We start from the raw sequence: 15,500 nt of genomic DNA, 5'->3' as shown, positions 1-15,500 counted from the left end.
TAACCGACTTTGATTGACTGATTGATTGATTGATTGGTATCAAGGATTGCTTCAAAGAAATTGCCTCAGGCAGTGCAGGTCTGTTGAAATCTTATTTTGTAATTGAACAGTAGTCGTAGTAAAAAAACCCACAAAAACAAAACTTTTTTTTTTAGTTGTTTCTGTGGAACAGGCTCCAAAAATTGTTCTCGGTGTTAGGAAATAAAGAGTGGGAGTTGGCATTATTTGTGCTGCGCGGCGGCTGCGGCTCGTACAGCGCCCCGCTCCGGGCAGCTGCCCAGCTGGCTGTGTGCAGCCCGGCCCCGCAGCTGCCCAGCTGCCTGTTTGCAGCCCGGCCCCGCAGAACCCGCGCCCGGGCCCCTCCGTGCGGCAGCCCGGGGGTGTCTCGGGGGTCCCCCCGGGCGCGGTACCTGCCGGGGCCCCGCCCGCCGGCCCCGCCCTGCGCAGGCGCGCTGCTGCCGCGGCCGAGCCGTCCCCGGGCCGGGCGGGCCGAGGCGTCGCCGGGTTCCGCCGCGCCGGGCGCCTCCTGACGGGCGGCCGAGGTGAGCCGGGGCCTGCCCGCCGCTGGGTCCCTGGGCTGGGCGGCCCCGCGGCGGGTGTTTGCGGGGCGCTCAGCCTCGGGCGGGAGGGAGGCAGCCGCGGGGGCGGGCCGGGCGGTGGGGGCGGGGGAGCCAGCGCCTCAGGCGCGGGGAGCGGGGCGGCCTGGCCGGGCTGCCGGCGGGGAAGGGTGAGGGGCCGGGTCTGGGCCCCCGGCAGTGTGCGGGCCCCCGGCAGTGTGCGGCGCGGTGTGCGGGCCCCCGGCAGTGTGCGGGCCCCCGGCGGTGTGCGGCGCGGTGTGCGGGCCCCCCTTGCCCTCACCGTGGTGCCCGGCGCCGGTAAAAGCTGCAGGGCTGCCTTGCTCCGGTTTGCCGGGCGGCGAGGCGGGCGAGGAGGATACTGACGTTCAGTCTCGTGTGCTCTCAGTCCCTTAGAGACGCAGTCCTCTGAGATTCGTGAACCAGCATGCTTGGCAGAAGACCTAAAAAAAGCCCTCAGGCAAAGGGCCAGGGAGCTGCAGTTGCAAAGCAGGTAAGGAAGGCGGAGGGCCAGGGAGAGGTGGTTGCAGGGCAGGTAGGGAAACCTCCTGCTTTTCTTGAGGGTGGTCTCCTCACAGCTCTCGCTGCTTTCCTGCTGGAATCTCCTGTGCCTTAATAAGATCCTGCAGGACCCTGAGAATACTTAAATTGTCTGGTGCCTGTTTTCCTGCTTTCTCTTTTATTGCATTCTTCCTAAAGTAAATACCTGATATGCAGCAGTGGAGGTCTTGCAGGGAAACCACAACGTTGTGATGCTGTAATCTTTGCAAGAGGCCTCATGACTCATGCTCGTGGTAGTTTCTTACCCCAGTTGCGTTGAGATTTAATAATAGCTTTGGAAACTCTACTGAAGTTTTTCTTACACCTCTGAGAAAACAGAAATAAGACCAGGATACTAACTGGCAAATTCAGGAGCACGTGTGGGAGAACATTAAGATGCTACACCATAGACTCTTAATTTTAATTTTTCTCTGTATATGTTTTTTTTCTTGCAACAGATAGACTTACAAAGCCTGTATCCGTTTCCTGTAGCTAAAAGTGAGCTTAGATGTGTTCACGTGTTGGTGTTCTTTTTCATGCTCTACCTTTGAATGTAGTTTCAGAAGCCAGGAGGACAGGAACATGATTTGAGTTGTGGTCGGCAGGTGTAGGAAGTGTCAAAATTAGAAATACAGCCAAGGCAAAATTCTAGGTAGAGTAGTGGAAGAAAACCAGAGGTAAAGAATGTGTGGGAACAAGAATGGAACTTCAGAAACCACTGAAGGTAGAATAGAGGCAAATAATCTTCAGAGTAACTGATAAGAATATAGGGAAATATGAAAAGAGATTGAAATAGGACGTTAGAATAGAAAAAACAGGTAAGATACTATCTTCTGGTGATTTCTTAGGAACCAGTACACTCATACTGGAGGCAAAATGGTTTTGATAGAGACACAGTGTTGCTTTTGCTCTAATACAGAAGTTTTCATTTCTCAGAGGTTGTGTGTAATTTAGTTCATTAGGGAAAAGATAAAGGGTGAAAATACCTTTCCCCTTCCCCCCAAAAAAAGCAAAATCTAGAAAGATAAAAAGGAAACAAAAGACCTGATTAATGTATTTTATTAATTTGTAATTAAAAACAGTTAGTTATTCAGCCTGTCTTACAGCATGAAGGATTGTTTATTAAACATTTGTTTAATGCTGTTAATTTCATCAGAAATATGTCTTACTGAAGAGATTGAGACTTAGACCTAGAACTGAGGATTCTCTTCTTCATTTGTTATTACACTTGCTTCACTTTCTACACTTGCAGTGCAGCAATGAACAGATCACTGGGCTTCTGACCCATTTTGCACAGTGATAAAGGTGTGCATATGTTCCATAGAACCTGAATGCTCACATCACCTTGATAAATATTTACTAATTAAGTCTAGTTTTGACCTTTTTTGCCCATTCTGTCTGAGGCAGTAGTCACCAGCACCTCAGTCCCTAAGGGTTAAAAAAAAAAAAAAAGGTGTTATTACTGATTCACACTAGTTGATAAGCTGAGCTTCAGCTTCTGGCAGCACTTCAGATCCTCTGAGGCAGGAGGAGGTTGTTAACCCTTGTGTTACGGGATCATAGAATTGTCAGAGGTGGAAAGGACCTCTAGAGATCACCTACTCCAACTCCTCTCCTAAAGCAGGATCAACAAGAGTACATTACTCAGGACTGCATTCAGGTGGGTCTTGAACGGTCTCCAGAGAAGGGAACTCCACAACCCCCCTGGGCAGCCTGTTCCAGTGCTCTGTCACCCTCAGTGTAAAGAAGGTTTTTCTCATATTTAAATGGAACTTCCCATGTTCCAGCTTGTTCCCGTTGCTCCTCGTCCTGTACTGGGAACTACTGAAAAGAGTCTGGCTCCATCCTCCTTGCACCCACCCTCTAGATACTTACAGGCATTAATAAGATCTCCCCTCAGCCCTTTCTTCTCCAGGCTAGAGTCCCATCTCTCTTAGCCTTTCCTCATAAGGGAGATGCTCCAGTCCCCCTGTCATCTTTGTTGCCTTCCACTGGACTCTCTCCTTGTTCCCTGTCTCTCTTGAACTGGGGAGCCCAGAACTGGATGCTGATAATTGATTTTTATTCCCCTGCTAGAAAAGAGCTGAACTCCTGCCTGCTTGTCTGTGTAAGTCAAAAGGGGTTTGTGCTTGAAAAAGTTTGAGGAAAGCTACTCCACTTAACCTCACAGGATGAATCTGACTCAGTTAATTCACGTTCATAAAAACGCTTATCATACTTTGAATAAAAAATGTTGTTATTTCTGGGGCATTTAGTATCTTAACCAGCAATATAAAAATAATGATAAAAAGACACCCTAGAAAAACACCTTATAGACTAAGGCCTCAGAGACTTCTCTGATACTCGTGTCCTTTGGCACGTTTTACAACAATTGAGTGATAACCCCCACTACTTTGTCAAATTCTGGTTACTGTTTTGAATAATGCTCCCTGAGGTGCTTGGCTGATGATCTGTTCCAGGCAGTTGTTTTTCTCCAGTGCAGTGTAGGCTGGGTTTGTAGTGGCAATGTTCCTCTGTGTGTGTGTCTGGGCTTTCCATGTGTTTATGATTTACAGACTGGGGTAGTGAGAAGTACAGGACAGTTCTGTTTATGTAAATATAGCTTCTTCAGAGAAATAAGGGTGAAATTGCTGCAGTTTATGCATATCAGACTTGTATTGTGGGAACCATGATTAAGTATCTTTTAGCTTAGCTGTTCCAGAAACTTCCCTGATGATATCTGCTTCACAAGGATCACTATCACAGACATAATTAAATTTTACCTTGTTATGTCAGACCATTAGCCTTGATTTTAAGAAATCATTGATTGTGTAGATGTATAGAGGGAGTATTTGTGGCTTCTTAAGATTTATGTACCTTATGTCAGCTATGGGTGCCTGGAATGCACTGTTTGGTAACAGAAGTGGTATGATAACAGGCTTTAAAAAACATGAACAGAATCCAGAATGCAGTGTGATGTTTTTGAGTGTCATCTCTGTTCTAACTGCAGTGATTTAAAAAATATTTTTAATTTTCCCTTGGCTCCAGCTGGGGCTGTTTGTAGATTTCAACCCAGAAGAGATGCTGCTGGAGGAAGGTGGGGATGATGGGGATCTAGAAGCAGAGCTTGCTGCCATCACAGGAGTGAAGGTGAAAGAAGAGAAATCAAAACCAAAAGGGAAAAGTAAGTTAAAGTATTGGGATTTTATTTATTAACAACCTGAATAGTTTATTAAAGATACCTATTTGCAAAGCACTGATTTATCTAAAATGTTTTTAGTCACTGATAGAAGCTGAAATTGCAACTCTTCTTTCCTTTACTTTGAAAGGTTTAAGTTGCTACTCCACAGAAAAGGGTAAGAGCTTTTTTGTCTATGCTCTTGTAGACATAGGAAGAAAGATGACTAAATTGAGATATGCTTGTTTACTATATGAAGTCATAAAAAGATGTAGCAGGTGTTAGGTGAATTCAAAATGGAAAATGTGTTTCTTGTGGAGGTTTGGTTGTTTGCTGTTTGGCTGCTGTTCTGTTTTTGTTTAAAGTCTGAATTTATGGAATGAGCATTACATTTTTGGAGTCTGTAACCAAAACTGAAAACCCTTTTAAGAGGGAAATCCTGGAACTGGTGGAATTACTGGGGGAATCCTATAGTTTATGTTATGCATGAGGTTAGAGTGTTTCTTGGAATGGATCGTTACTATTCTTATCATTTTAAGCATCTGTTGATTTTGTCTGGTAGCGTTTGCATGCAGCTATGCAGTGCTGCACAGGTTTGCTGTCATCTGCTGTGAATGAAGGCTGCTGCTGAGAGGGGCAGTCTCCAGTGAGCATGCTCTGCTTCTGAGCTGCTGTGCATATTTATGGAGCTGTGGGATGAGCTGGTTCAAGAAACTGATCTAGAAAAGTGAACTTCTGCTGTTGTGCTAGAGTTTCAGCTGAATGGGTTCCTGGATCTGGTTTGCTGCCTGCCTGTTTGAGTGCTGCTGTGGCTGCAAGGGAGGGGTGGCAGCAAGTGGTTGGGATAGGACAAGGAGAATGGGACCTACCCTTGCTACAGGTGTGTGAGCAGATGCTGGAAGGATGAGTCAGTGCAACTTTTTTCCAGCTCTGCAATAATCTGTCTATAATATCTGAAGGGTCTTTCACAGAGAACGCCAGGGGAATGAAGAATTTTAAAATGTATGAACTTTTTGAACGCAGTAATTGATGACAGAGGAAATGTTTTTATGTAAATCTAAATTTTAAGTAATTTCCACTGTCAAGATTTCAAAATTGTAGTAAACTCTGTAATGCTAACAAGCACAATTGTGCTAATATTTACAATAGCAGAACTTCTGCCATTAGACAGGTTACTCATGGTTAAAACATGCAGTAAAGTGTTTTGAGGATGAATTTGGATGTCAGGAGCTCTGGAATTGTGACCTTCTCAGGTGATGACTTCATTCTGGCCCTGATCATGTCACTTGATGCATTTTTTCAGTCCCTTTATTTATAAGAGGGAAATGAAATTTCAGACAGTGCAACATTTACTGTGCTTTCTGAATGTATGTGTTATGGCTCTTAAAACTGTTTTCCAAAATAATTTACAACTATTCTGTCTTCCTGGTAGAACTGGTAGTATATAGATGAGAAGATTGTGGAAAATTAACAACTGGATGGCTGTTACTGGGAACTCATGGGACCTGGTACTGGGGACATGATGTGTGGTGGGGACAGGATGCACGCTGGCACTTGGGAAGGAGGAGGATACAGTAAGGATAGGGAGAAACAGATCTTGTTTGGAGAAAGACAGAAAAATGGACCCAGTATGTTCTCTCCCTCTAGCTTGAAGAAGCAGGCAGCCAAAGCTGTATGTACTGTTGCAATATCTTAAGTACAAAGATCTCTGCTGTCAGTGACAGATAAATGGCAGTTGGTCAGCCACTTGGATGTCTGGAATCATAACTCATCATACTGGATTAGAGCTGAATCAGCCATCCAAGGAGGTTCTGGTGGTTTTTTTTGCCTCTTGTGGGGCTTCATGTAAGGAACATCCTGACCCTTAGAGTACAGCCAGTTGCCTTTGGATTTGTCCTACTATCCTAGTTGCAGAGTTTTGCTAAGGATCAAATACGTGAGCAACGTGTTTGGTGTGGGTACTGAGGCACTGATATGGCAAATTAGGTTCTTTGAACAGGAACAGCTTTTTACCTGGGTTAATTTCCACTGTTTCAGGAAATGCAGGAGAAGGATGTTTTAGAGTCACAGAGTAGTCAGGGCTGGAAGGAATCTGTGAAAATCATCTAGTCCAACCCACCTGCTAGAGCAGGATCGCCTACAGTAGATCACACAGGAACACATCCAGATGGGTTTTGAAAGAATCCAGAGAAGGGGCCTCCACAACCTCTCTGGACAGTCTGTGCCAGTGCTCCATTATCCTCACAGTAAAGAAGTTTTTCCTTATGTTTAGCTTGAAAAAGTAATTTACAGTATATTAAATTGGCTGTAAAACTTTGTCCTGAAGGTCTGAATTCAACGTTTTCTGACACTGGTGAGTCACAGTCATATGTCTGCATAGGGAAGTATCAGAGGTTTTTATGTGGACATTTGGGATTTGTGTGCAGGTAACTTCACCTTTCAAAGTGTGTGGAGGAAGTTGATGGTTAAGGAAGATGTGGTTGGCACAGCATGAAGTAGATATGAGAAGTCAGCAAGGAGGAGTTAAGTAGAATTTTCTGGTTGAAAACAAGAAACTTGAGGAGAAATTGCAAGATGAAGTAGCCAAGAAAGATTTGGAAAAGGGGAAATCTCATGGGCATGAGACAGCAACACAGAAAATGCAGAAGTGTAGTTAGTGAGGCAGAAGAAACAACACTTTTTCTGATTTGCTTAGCAGATCTCTGTGCCAGCTCTGCTGCTGCTATTGGGATCAGGACAAATATGATGCCTTGATTTGGAGCATTCTATTTGTGTATGCTGAGTGTGACTTTGCAGTAGTGTTTGGTATATAAAACAAGTAGCTTTTCAAGGTAGAAGGATATTCTTGTCTTCCTTTCTTGCTGTCTTTGAGTATATGGATAGTTTCTGTGCCTCTGTGTTTGTCCTGTTAACAGCCAGTAGTTTGGCTCATGGCTTAAGTTGTTCATTATGTCTCTAGAATTGATGTTCATGTGCATCATCATAAATTTGTACCCAGTTTAGTAAGAGATGGAGAGAGACATTCTTGTGCTTAAAGACTGCAGATTGGGAAAAAAGATCAGCTGTTGGAGTCTCAAGTGTAATGTAGACCCTATACAAAACTCCCAACAGTTCAGTTGTAGCTTAAATTGGAACTCTTTGAATTCAGCACTATTGATTATAACTGCTTTGAACTTTGTTCCGATTTGTGGCTACATGTGATCTTACAAGACAATAATATATTTTTTGGCTTTGAAAGAAAATAAGAACGGAAGTTTTACTCACATGTATTGGGATATTTAATTCAAGTGTTTGTCTTCCATAATGTCAAAGTTTCTGTTACTAGTTATTTTTGTAAATAATATCATAGAAGTACTAACCTAGGTGCTTCAAGTGACTTCTAGTAGTTTTTCCCTGAAGCAATTTTTTCATCTAGTCCTCCTTGTCTTTCTTTTTCAGTCTTAACTGTCATTACTGTGCAAAGCTACCACAGTATCTTTCTCTTTTGTGGTTGTGCTTTCTGAGCACTGTTGTGTCACACCATACCTGCTAGTCTGTCACAGTGCTCATGGTTTTGACATTCAGGTTCCTTGTACTAGTAAACAAGCATTATATCTCCCTGAGATCTAGTGTCTGAGCAAGGTTGTTGGATGCAGTTATTTTCCTTGTCTTACTGCCTGCTGTCACTGCCAGTCTGAGGGAGACTAGTATTGCTTTTTCTTCCTGGATGTTTATTTCCCCAGTATTTGTCCTTTCTCCATGGATAAATATATCCTCATTTACCTATGACACTATCTGATGAAGGGAAAAGAAGTTACTGCTTTTTTATAGCTGGTAGCAACTTCTTTAGAATTTGTATACAGTGTCTGTGTAACTTAGGGTTTATGGCTCCTTGTGGGTTCCTCTTGCAGCTCCTCTGCCCATGGATCATATTGAAAAGATGGCTGCAGAGTGTATGAAAGACCTGGATGAAGATGAGGAGGAAGAAGCAGATGAAGACTTGGAGAAAGATACAGACCTGTTGGTATGTGAACCTTTGTTAGCATAGTATGTCTTTGGTTCTTTCATGGTTTGTTTGGTTTTTAAATTGAGCTGCATTTAGCAAAAATATCTGTTAGCTTTGCAGTGAGAAGCTAAAACATTGCGAAAGCATTCCATTAAGTATAAGGCTTTGCAGGATCCAACCCTCTGCACATCACTGCAAGGGTTTCCTGGCTGACATTTGTAGTGTGAGGGTCTTGGAGAAATGAGGGAACAGCAGGAATCCCATTCTATGTCAGCTGGTGAAACACAGCAAGGAACATTCTCCTTAAAGTGATCTCTGTCAGCGTTTTGCTACTGCTTTGAGTCATGCTTGACCTGACAGAATCTTCCAAGTAATCTTCTGTCATTTCAGTGAGTGGTGTAGTTGGCAGGGTTTAAGGAAGGAGCTTAAGCAGTAGTTTTGGCCTCCATTGTTAATAGATACTTTTTGGTAATTTCAAATGTGGGGGTTGAATGATCTTTGTAAAAGATTGTAGTTCTGTGAACTTCTCCAGCTTCAGATCTCTAATCACAAACTTCTATGGTGATCCTGGAGCTGCAGTGTGACTTGTGGGTAGTATCTGTCTTCCTGTTGTGGATACAAGTGTAACCAGTGGAAGCAGTTTCATTTAAAAAAATAAAAATTGCCAGGATGTAAGATGTTTAGACTCTTTTTTTGGGTTCAGGATCCATCCAAGGGTTTTGGAGCTTGAGACTTGATTTTATTTTGTCTTTTGGGGAAGTAGAAGATTTTGAGGAAGAGCCTTTTGTTGACTTTTACTTTAGGCAGAATTGCAAGAAGTTTTGGGCGTGGAAGGTGAGACAGGAAGCTGTGAGGATGAAACAATAGCCATGGAGCCATCCACAGATGAACCAGAAAATGAGCAACCTGAACTGCAGCCACAGGTAGGAAAGAGCTCTGTGTCCCTCAAAGTTTTGCTGAATCACTGTTGTGCACCTTATACTAGTGTCACAAACAAGGATCTAGAGAGGTGGTCTTGTCCTCCAAGGAAGGAAGAAGTACAGTATTGCTGTCCTCTCTGTGCACACCAATGCTGTCTTGAAATAGGTGGCTATTTTGCTTTGTTCAGTGCCTGATTTTTAATGGCAACATAAAATTGGGGAGGTAAACAGCTGGAATCAAGCATATTGTGTCCCTCATACATATGGGCATGCAAATTTCAGTTCAGGCTTCCAGAGTTCCTGATTTCCCCCTCAGAGTACTGAGTGGTGTGCTGAAATAGTGTAACTTGTAACTCTGCATCTTTTGACATCTTTATGGAATTCTTCTCAGTAGCATTAGCTTTCTCAGCTTAATTTGTCAAACCTCATGCAGTAATATCCTTTATTCAGTTACTGCCATTTTTCTGTTGTGTACTTCAGGATTCCAGTGCCCGTGTGTATTGGTCCCATTAATAAATAGGTATGGGAGCATTTCTATAGAAATAATGGCAATAATGACATCACTGACTGTCTGAACAGTCTCTGTAGCTGTGCAGGGTTTGGAAGAAGATACTTATAACTTCGTTCAGGCTGCTTTTGTCACTCAACTAGTTTCATGCTGTAGGAGGAGGAAAAAGAGCTCTTGTAGTAAAACCAGGTTGAAGAAGCCCAGAAGGGAATAAACTAGCATGTTTTAAAAATAAGAAAAGGAAAAGTCAATGTTTATGCCAAAATACTTCTTCACACCCTCTGTTGTGTGGCATTTGAGAGACTTTACTGTTCTCTTCACCTACTCCCTAACCACATGGTTCCAATTACTCTGTGACTGGGAGTTTTCTAAATGTCTCCACCCATTCTTCTCTATTAGGCCTTTGAGAGAAAGCCCAGAGGTGGATCCAGGGGCCGTTAGCATAGCACAAGTGCTCCTCTGTTGTAGAGACTGTTTCTTTTCAGTCTTGACTAACGGGGATGTGTGGAGGAGTAGTTGTTTTTCGGTGCTGTGGGAAAACCTGTATAGTTGGATGAATTAAGTTTTCTTGATTTGTTTTATTATCTTTTCTGAGACCACCTCACTTCCTGCTGTTACCAGTGAGCTGCAGCAGACAATAGAGAAGAGAATTGCTAACTATTGGGCAGCAATTTCTAATGCAAAGGAGTCAGGTGAGAGCTCCAAAATACGTCGATACGAAAGAGGCCTTAAGGTAAGCTGGGTTCATCAGGTATGGGAATGAGGGGGAATTCTGGGGTGTAATTCAGGGTCTTTACAGATGTGTCAGTTTGTTCAAAGGGGAGAGAAATTACGTGCTGCCTTGAGTAACTTTAAAACCAGTTGTTGTTACTACTAATCTGATGCAGCAAATGCACAGACAAAGTGTAACTTCAAATGCCTGTTGTGGATCTACTCTGTGTCTGTTGAAGGTGGCTAGTGGTAGCTGGAGGGACTGTTTGTGGTAAATGTTAATGTTAAACCCACCTGTCTAGATCTGAATTTGAGCTGTGGTAGCTGTTCAGTGTTACCCTAAAGCAAATTTTAGGAGCTTTCCTAGCAAATAAACCTCCCCGCTCATCATTGATGCCTTCTTTTAGATACCAACCTTCCACTCAGTTCTGTGAGATGAAGGAAGGTGTTACCTTTCCTGAGTGTGTTGGCTGTGCTTGAAAAAGAATGGAGCAGGATTTTTCATTAAGGCATTGTCAGCTTTGTATCTTTTCAGCCAGGTGGCGTGCTTGTAGTGAGTTGGTGCTCAGTGATACTGCTGTGCAGAGTGCCTTTCTTTCTCTGGTTGCTCCATCCGGTCTTCTGCTTCACCTCAGCCAGCTCTGTCTTGCTGAGCAAAGCTTTATAGCTTAGCACTGTCCACTGAGGGAAGAACGTGATGTCTCACTAGGTACCAGGTGTTTTAGGGTACCAGGGAACAATTGAGGCCAAGCCCAGGGGAGTAAAAGCACAAGGAAGGACATGTCTGTATGTGTCCACGGCCTCCTGGCTCTGAAAGGAATGTGCATGAAACCACCTGACCTTTCAAAGAGCAAGAGGAACAAGTAAACCAGCTTATTGCACCCAGCAACAAAGATTAGTGCACTATTTGCCACCTTCTTTATTTTTCAAGGTCGGAAGTTTCCCTGTGCATTAGCAGTGTAACTAAGGATAATAGACTAGATCTCACTTCACAGCTCATAGTTCCTTAATTAGCAAAATAGCATGCCAACAAATGGTGTGCAGTTCTCTTGTACTTACTTCTTGGAACTGTGAACTTTAATCTCAGCATTTAATTCCATTTCAAGTAAGTCTGCCAGCCCACACGTGGAGAAGAGAGAGCTGTGTGTGGGTTGCTGTACTGGTCTGAACCCCAATCTTGCATGCAGTCAGAACCAAAGTATCTCCACCACTGTTGCTTAATAGGTCAAACAGTGTCGTGGCAAACCAAAAATAGCAGTGATTCTGGCATTGATAAGATTTGGTTGTTTTAGTTGTCTTTCTGTGCTTCCATTTCAGTTTCTGTGGAAGATTAAAGAAGTAAAACTTATGTTTTAGCTTACAGTGCCTGGTGGTCTTCTGTCTGAACATGAAATAAAATAAAAAAATACTGAGGCAGGTAACATCTGGGGTGGAGAAAGCAATTTGAAAAAATGAGCAGCACCCAACATTTTACAGGTGGTGAGGGCTTCTTGCCATAGATCACCAACTGAAGCTCCATTTCCTTTTTTATTAATTAAAGGTTTCTTTCATTAAATAGTTATGCAGACTCCTTCCTTCCCTGAATCCACACAATCAGTGACATTTCAGAGTGGTGTATTTTATTTTGTTTTAAAGACATAAGTACATCTACAGTTGGTAAAAATGGCTTCCTTGGTGACTTTTTGTGACAAAGCTGAGTGGACCACATCAATAGTTCTAGGTGTTGAGGTACTTGAAATTACGTAGTTTGGGTAACAAGTCCTTGTTGCTCTGATAATTGATACCTTTCACTAGCACTGAAGTTGGCCTTGGATAAAACCAGGGAGCTAAGGGGCAGGAATCTGTAGTGGTATGTAGAATAGATCCCATAATGGGTAAGGGAATCAATTTATATTTCAGTTATTTTATTCTAGTAAAATGGTTGATGAAAATGCCTATTGACTCTGCTGTTCTATCTCTGCCAGACACTGGAAACCATGCTGACTGCAGTGAAGAAAGGCAAAAAAATCAATGAGGAAGAAATACCACCTCCTGTTGCAGCAGGAAAGAGTTCTTCTCACTTACCTCAAGCCACAGGAGTGGAACCAGAAAGTTCAGGAGATTCAGTCAGTGTCCTACCAGAGAATAAAGCTGAGTCTGCTGCAGATGGTGAGCAGAAGACCTCTCGTGAAGCAGTGCAGCATGTGGAATCAGAGTCTCTACAGGGTCATGCTGCTTCTAGTCCTACTGTAGAAACAGGTACCACAATCTGAGAGGGTAGGCAATTGCAACACTGTTTCTTGATATTAGTATTGTGTGGGAAAGCTCTGCTTATGTGGGATCTTCCCTGCAGAATGTTTCAAGTGGGGTTGTCAGTGGGATGCTGTTTCTGGCAGTGGAAATCAGTTATTCTTATAGATCTGTTTTATTAGTCACTGTATCAGTGACTTTCCCTGTGCCTCAGTTTCTCCTTCAGTATTGTGAAGTGGAATTCCAAGCTTTAAAGAGTTTTGATATATTGACTAAATGACTTTTTTATTTTTGTTTTGTTTTATTGGGAAAAGTGGGATTGTTATGACTGGTAGGACTTCTGGAGGGTGGAGGAAAAAGGGCTGTTGTAAGATGACTCTGTGATTCAGAGCAAAATAAGACTAGTACAGGTTTGAATAGATGGACATAGCAAGGGGTGGGTACCTTGCCTGCTCTGTGTAGGTCTCAACATTGTTTCATTCTTGCAGATCTCCACAGCAGCAGCACCCGAGCATTATTACTTAGGAGACAGAGGGAGTATAAATTAGCAGCTCTAAAAGCCAAGCAGCAGGGGAACCTGGAGAAAGCAAAGGAATACATGAAGGCAGGCAAGGTATGTACACAAGAAATCCTGAATGCTAAACATACCCTATGCTGTACCTACATGTGCTGAGTATCAGATATTGATTGTGGTGGTCTTGGACATACTAGTGTAAATTTTCTGGGGTTTGTTTTTTTCTGCATTAGAAATTTAACATGGTCTTGGAAGCTTTGGATAGTGGGCAGCCAATAGACCTCCAGAATATGCCTCCATCTCCTCAGGGTAAGGCTTGTCTTACAAAACCCCTTTTAGAAGTCACTCAATGCTGTAATGGAATGATTCTGAATTTGATTGCAAAACTGGAAGAAGAGTTGAAGAGGACTTAGGCCTGAGGCTTACTGAATGTTCAAGTTGTAATCAAGACCAATGAAGAAAAGCTGAGATATCATTATTTATATTGAAGTTACTCTCCTGTGAATTACAAGTTCAAGTAGGTATTGATGTCTAATATTCCTGTTTTTAGAGCTTTAGATAATAGAAGCCAGGATGTGAAGTGGAAAGAAGGAAATGGCACATTTTTCAAGGTTACTGTAATATCTGATGGTTTTGTATTTCAATGGAAGTTCATCATGTTCAGATTAAGAGATTACCAAGCAGCTTGCAGTGCAGGAAAGTCTAAATCTGCCACGATCCGGTATTCAGATACGTGGCAATTTTTTATGATCTTGCCAGGGCAAAACAAAGATAACACAATATTGGGTGCACAAATAGGCACTGGGACTGGTGTGTGGTTTTACAAGAGATGGGGCAGAACCCCCTTGCTTTCTAACCCTCCTCACTGCAGTGGGAGGCTGGTGAGGCTGGACTCTGCCTCCCCTCCCCTGGGATGAGCCGCACGGCAGCTGCACCCCTTGTTGTCCTGCAGGACCTGTGAAAAGGTTTAAAGGTGATCCCAAATGGTGAAATTAAGATGCAAATGAGGTCAGATGTCACGTGCACAACAAACTTCACTGGAGTAACACAACAAAGTCCCTAGAGTGGGTAGGACAGGGAGGAAAACAGAGACAGAAAAGAAAGGAGAAAGCAGAGATCCAGAGGACAGGCAGTGAGAGAATAGTTACCACCACGGTCCAGCGATGTCGTCAGTGGAGAAGTGGCTCCTGGTGGGGAAGTGCTTTCCTGCGCCCATAGTGTCCCAGATTTTTATACAGTTCTTGCCCACTGGACCCCCACTTTTCTCCCTGTATAGGTGAGAAAATCCTTCGGTCTTTTCTGTGCTCCTCTGAGATAGGAGGGGGGGTTATGGTGCTGGGGCTGTGTCCTGCAGATAGTCTTTGTTTGGCTAATTACTGAGATCAGCCATTGTGAAACAGGGGGTTGAGACAACTAGCACCACAGGATTAGTTTATTGCAGTGGAGGTTTGGTCCTAGGAGGCAGCTTGGGACTGGCACTCTTTGTCTTTTCCTGTTAAGTCGGTGGTTTTCATGAAATCTCAAGGCCTGATTATCACTGGATATTCTGCTCCCAGTGCTAGCTGTAGAACTCCTTTGTCTCCAGTCTCAGCATGTCCCACACTAAACTCCCCAGTTCTCAGGTACACATTGCAGGGGGGGAAGCAAAACAGTTGGGTGTGCTGGTGAAACATCTCTTTAGTCCATCAGCAAATCTTGTTTAACTCTTAAGTGATTCAAGACAAACAACAGAGATCCTGAGTGCTTAAGTACATCACTTATCTTTTGGATTGTTCAAGACAAGCACTATACATCCTGAATGTCACAAAATCTTAAAGCAAGTTGCCAATATTAAAGATAGTTTGATAAGAGGGAGGTTTTATTAAATAGATCTTGTATCACCAACACCAATTCATATTTTGTCTGTGCAGCTCCATGTTTTATAACTTTATTAGATTGTTTTTTCTAAGAAACTAAATGACAGATTATCTTATTTCAATAAATCATGAGATTTATGACTCCTTAAGTTATAAACTGACCACCAAATTGCATTAGAGAGAAACTTTGCCCATGATATAATCTTGCCTTAAAAAGTCCAAGATTTTTGCAGTGGATATTTTCATAGTTTTCTGAAATAACCACAGTTACAAAATGCCAGAAACTTGGGTGTCTGAGTAGATTTTATTAATTGCATCCTCTTTTCAGCACATCTTTTGTTACTAGGTTATTTTAGTCAATTAGCAATCTTGTTCACTCTTCCCATCTGTCAAGATACCAAGGTATATTTTGGGGAGAGAATTCTTAGAATACTTGAACTAGTTTTACTTTTTTTTTCTTCTTTTTCTCTTTTCTCTCAAGCAGCACTAACCTAAATTAAATCAG

The 15,500-nt window shown here is 42.9% G+C and overlaps 1 protein-coding gene across 3 annotated transcripts in view; it reads left to right on the top strand.

The window, feature by feature from the left end:
- Positions 1 to 440: 440 nt before the first annotated feature.
- The window catches only part of CC2D1B (coiled-coil and C2 domain containing 1B), a 35,572-nt gene continuing 20,512 nt past the window's right edge, over positions 441 to 15,500 (top strand). Inside the window, exons 1-10 of one of the 3 annotated variants that reach the window (XM_051625781.1) lie at positions 441 to 542; positions 964 to 1,068; positions 4,143 to 4,278; positions 4,424 to 4,450; positions 8,163 to 8,275; positions 9,061 to 9,180; positions 10,281 to 10,418; positions 12,361 to 12,634; positions 13,114 to 13,238; positions 13,373 to 13,448. In XM_051625781.1, the coding sequence (XP_051481741.1) occupies positions 1,003 to 1,068; positions 4,143 to 4,278; positions 4,424 to 4,450; positions 8,163 to 8,275; positions 9,061 to 9,180; positions 10,281 to 10,418; positions 12,361 to 12,634; positions 13,114 to 13,238; positions 13,373 to 13,448 (1,075 nt within the window). In that variant the 5' untranslated portion in view covers positions 441 to 542; positions 964 to 1,002. Of the gene's footprint in view, positions 543 to 963; positions 1,069 to 4,142; positions 4,279 to 4,423; positions 4,451 to 8,162; positions 8,276 to 9,060; positions 9,181 to 10,280; positions 10,419 to 12,360; positions 12,635 to 13,113; positions 13,239 to 13,372; positions 13,449 to 15,500 lie in introns of those variants that run through there. The other 2 variants (XM_051625782.1, XM_051625783.1) reach the window with 2 other exon arrangements.

This window comes from Apus apus, chromosome 7 (genome assembly GCF_020740795.1).
Source record: "Apus apus isolate bApuApu2 chromosome 7, bApuApu2.pri.cur, whole genome shotgun sequence".
NCBI classification, from domain to species: domain Eukaryota; kingdom Metazoa; phylum Chordata; class Aves; order Apodiformes; family Apodidae; genus Apus; species Apus apus.
This window is presented reverse-complemented; position numbering and strand designations above follow the sequence as displayed.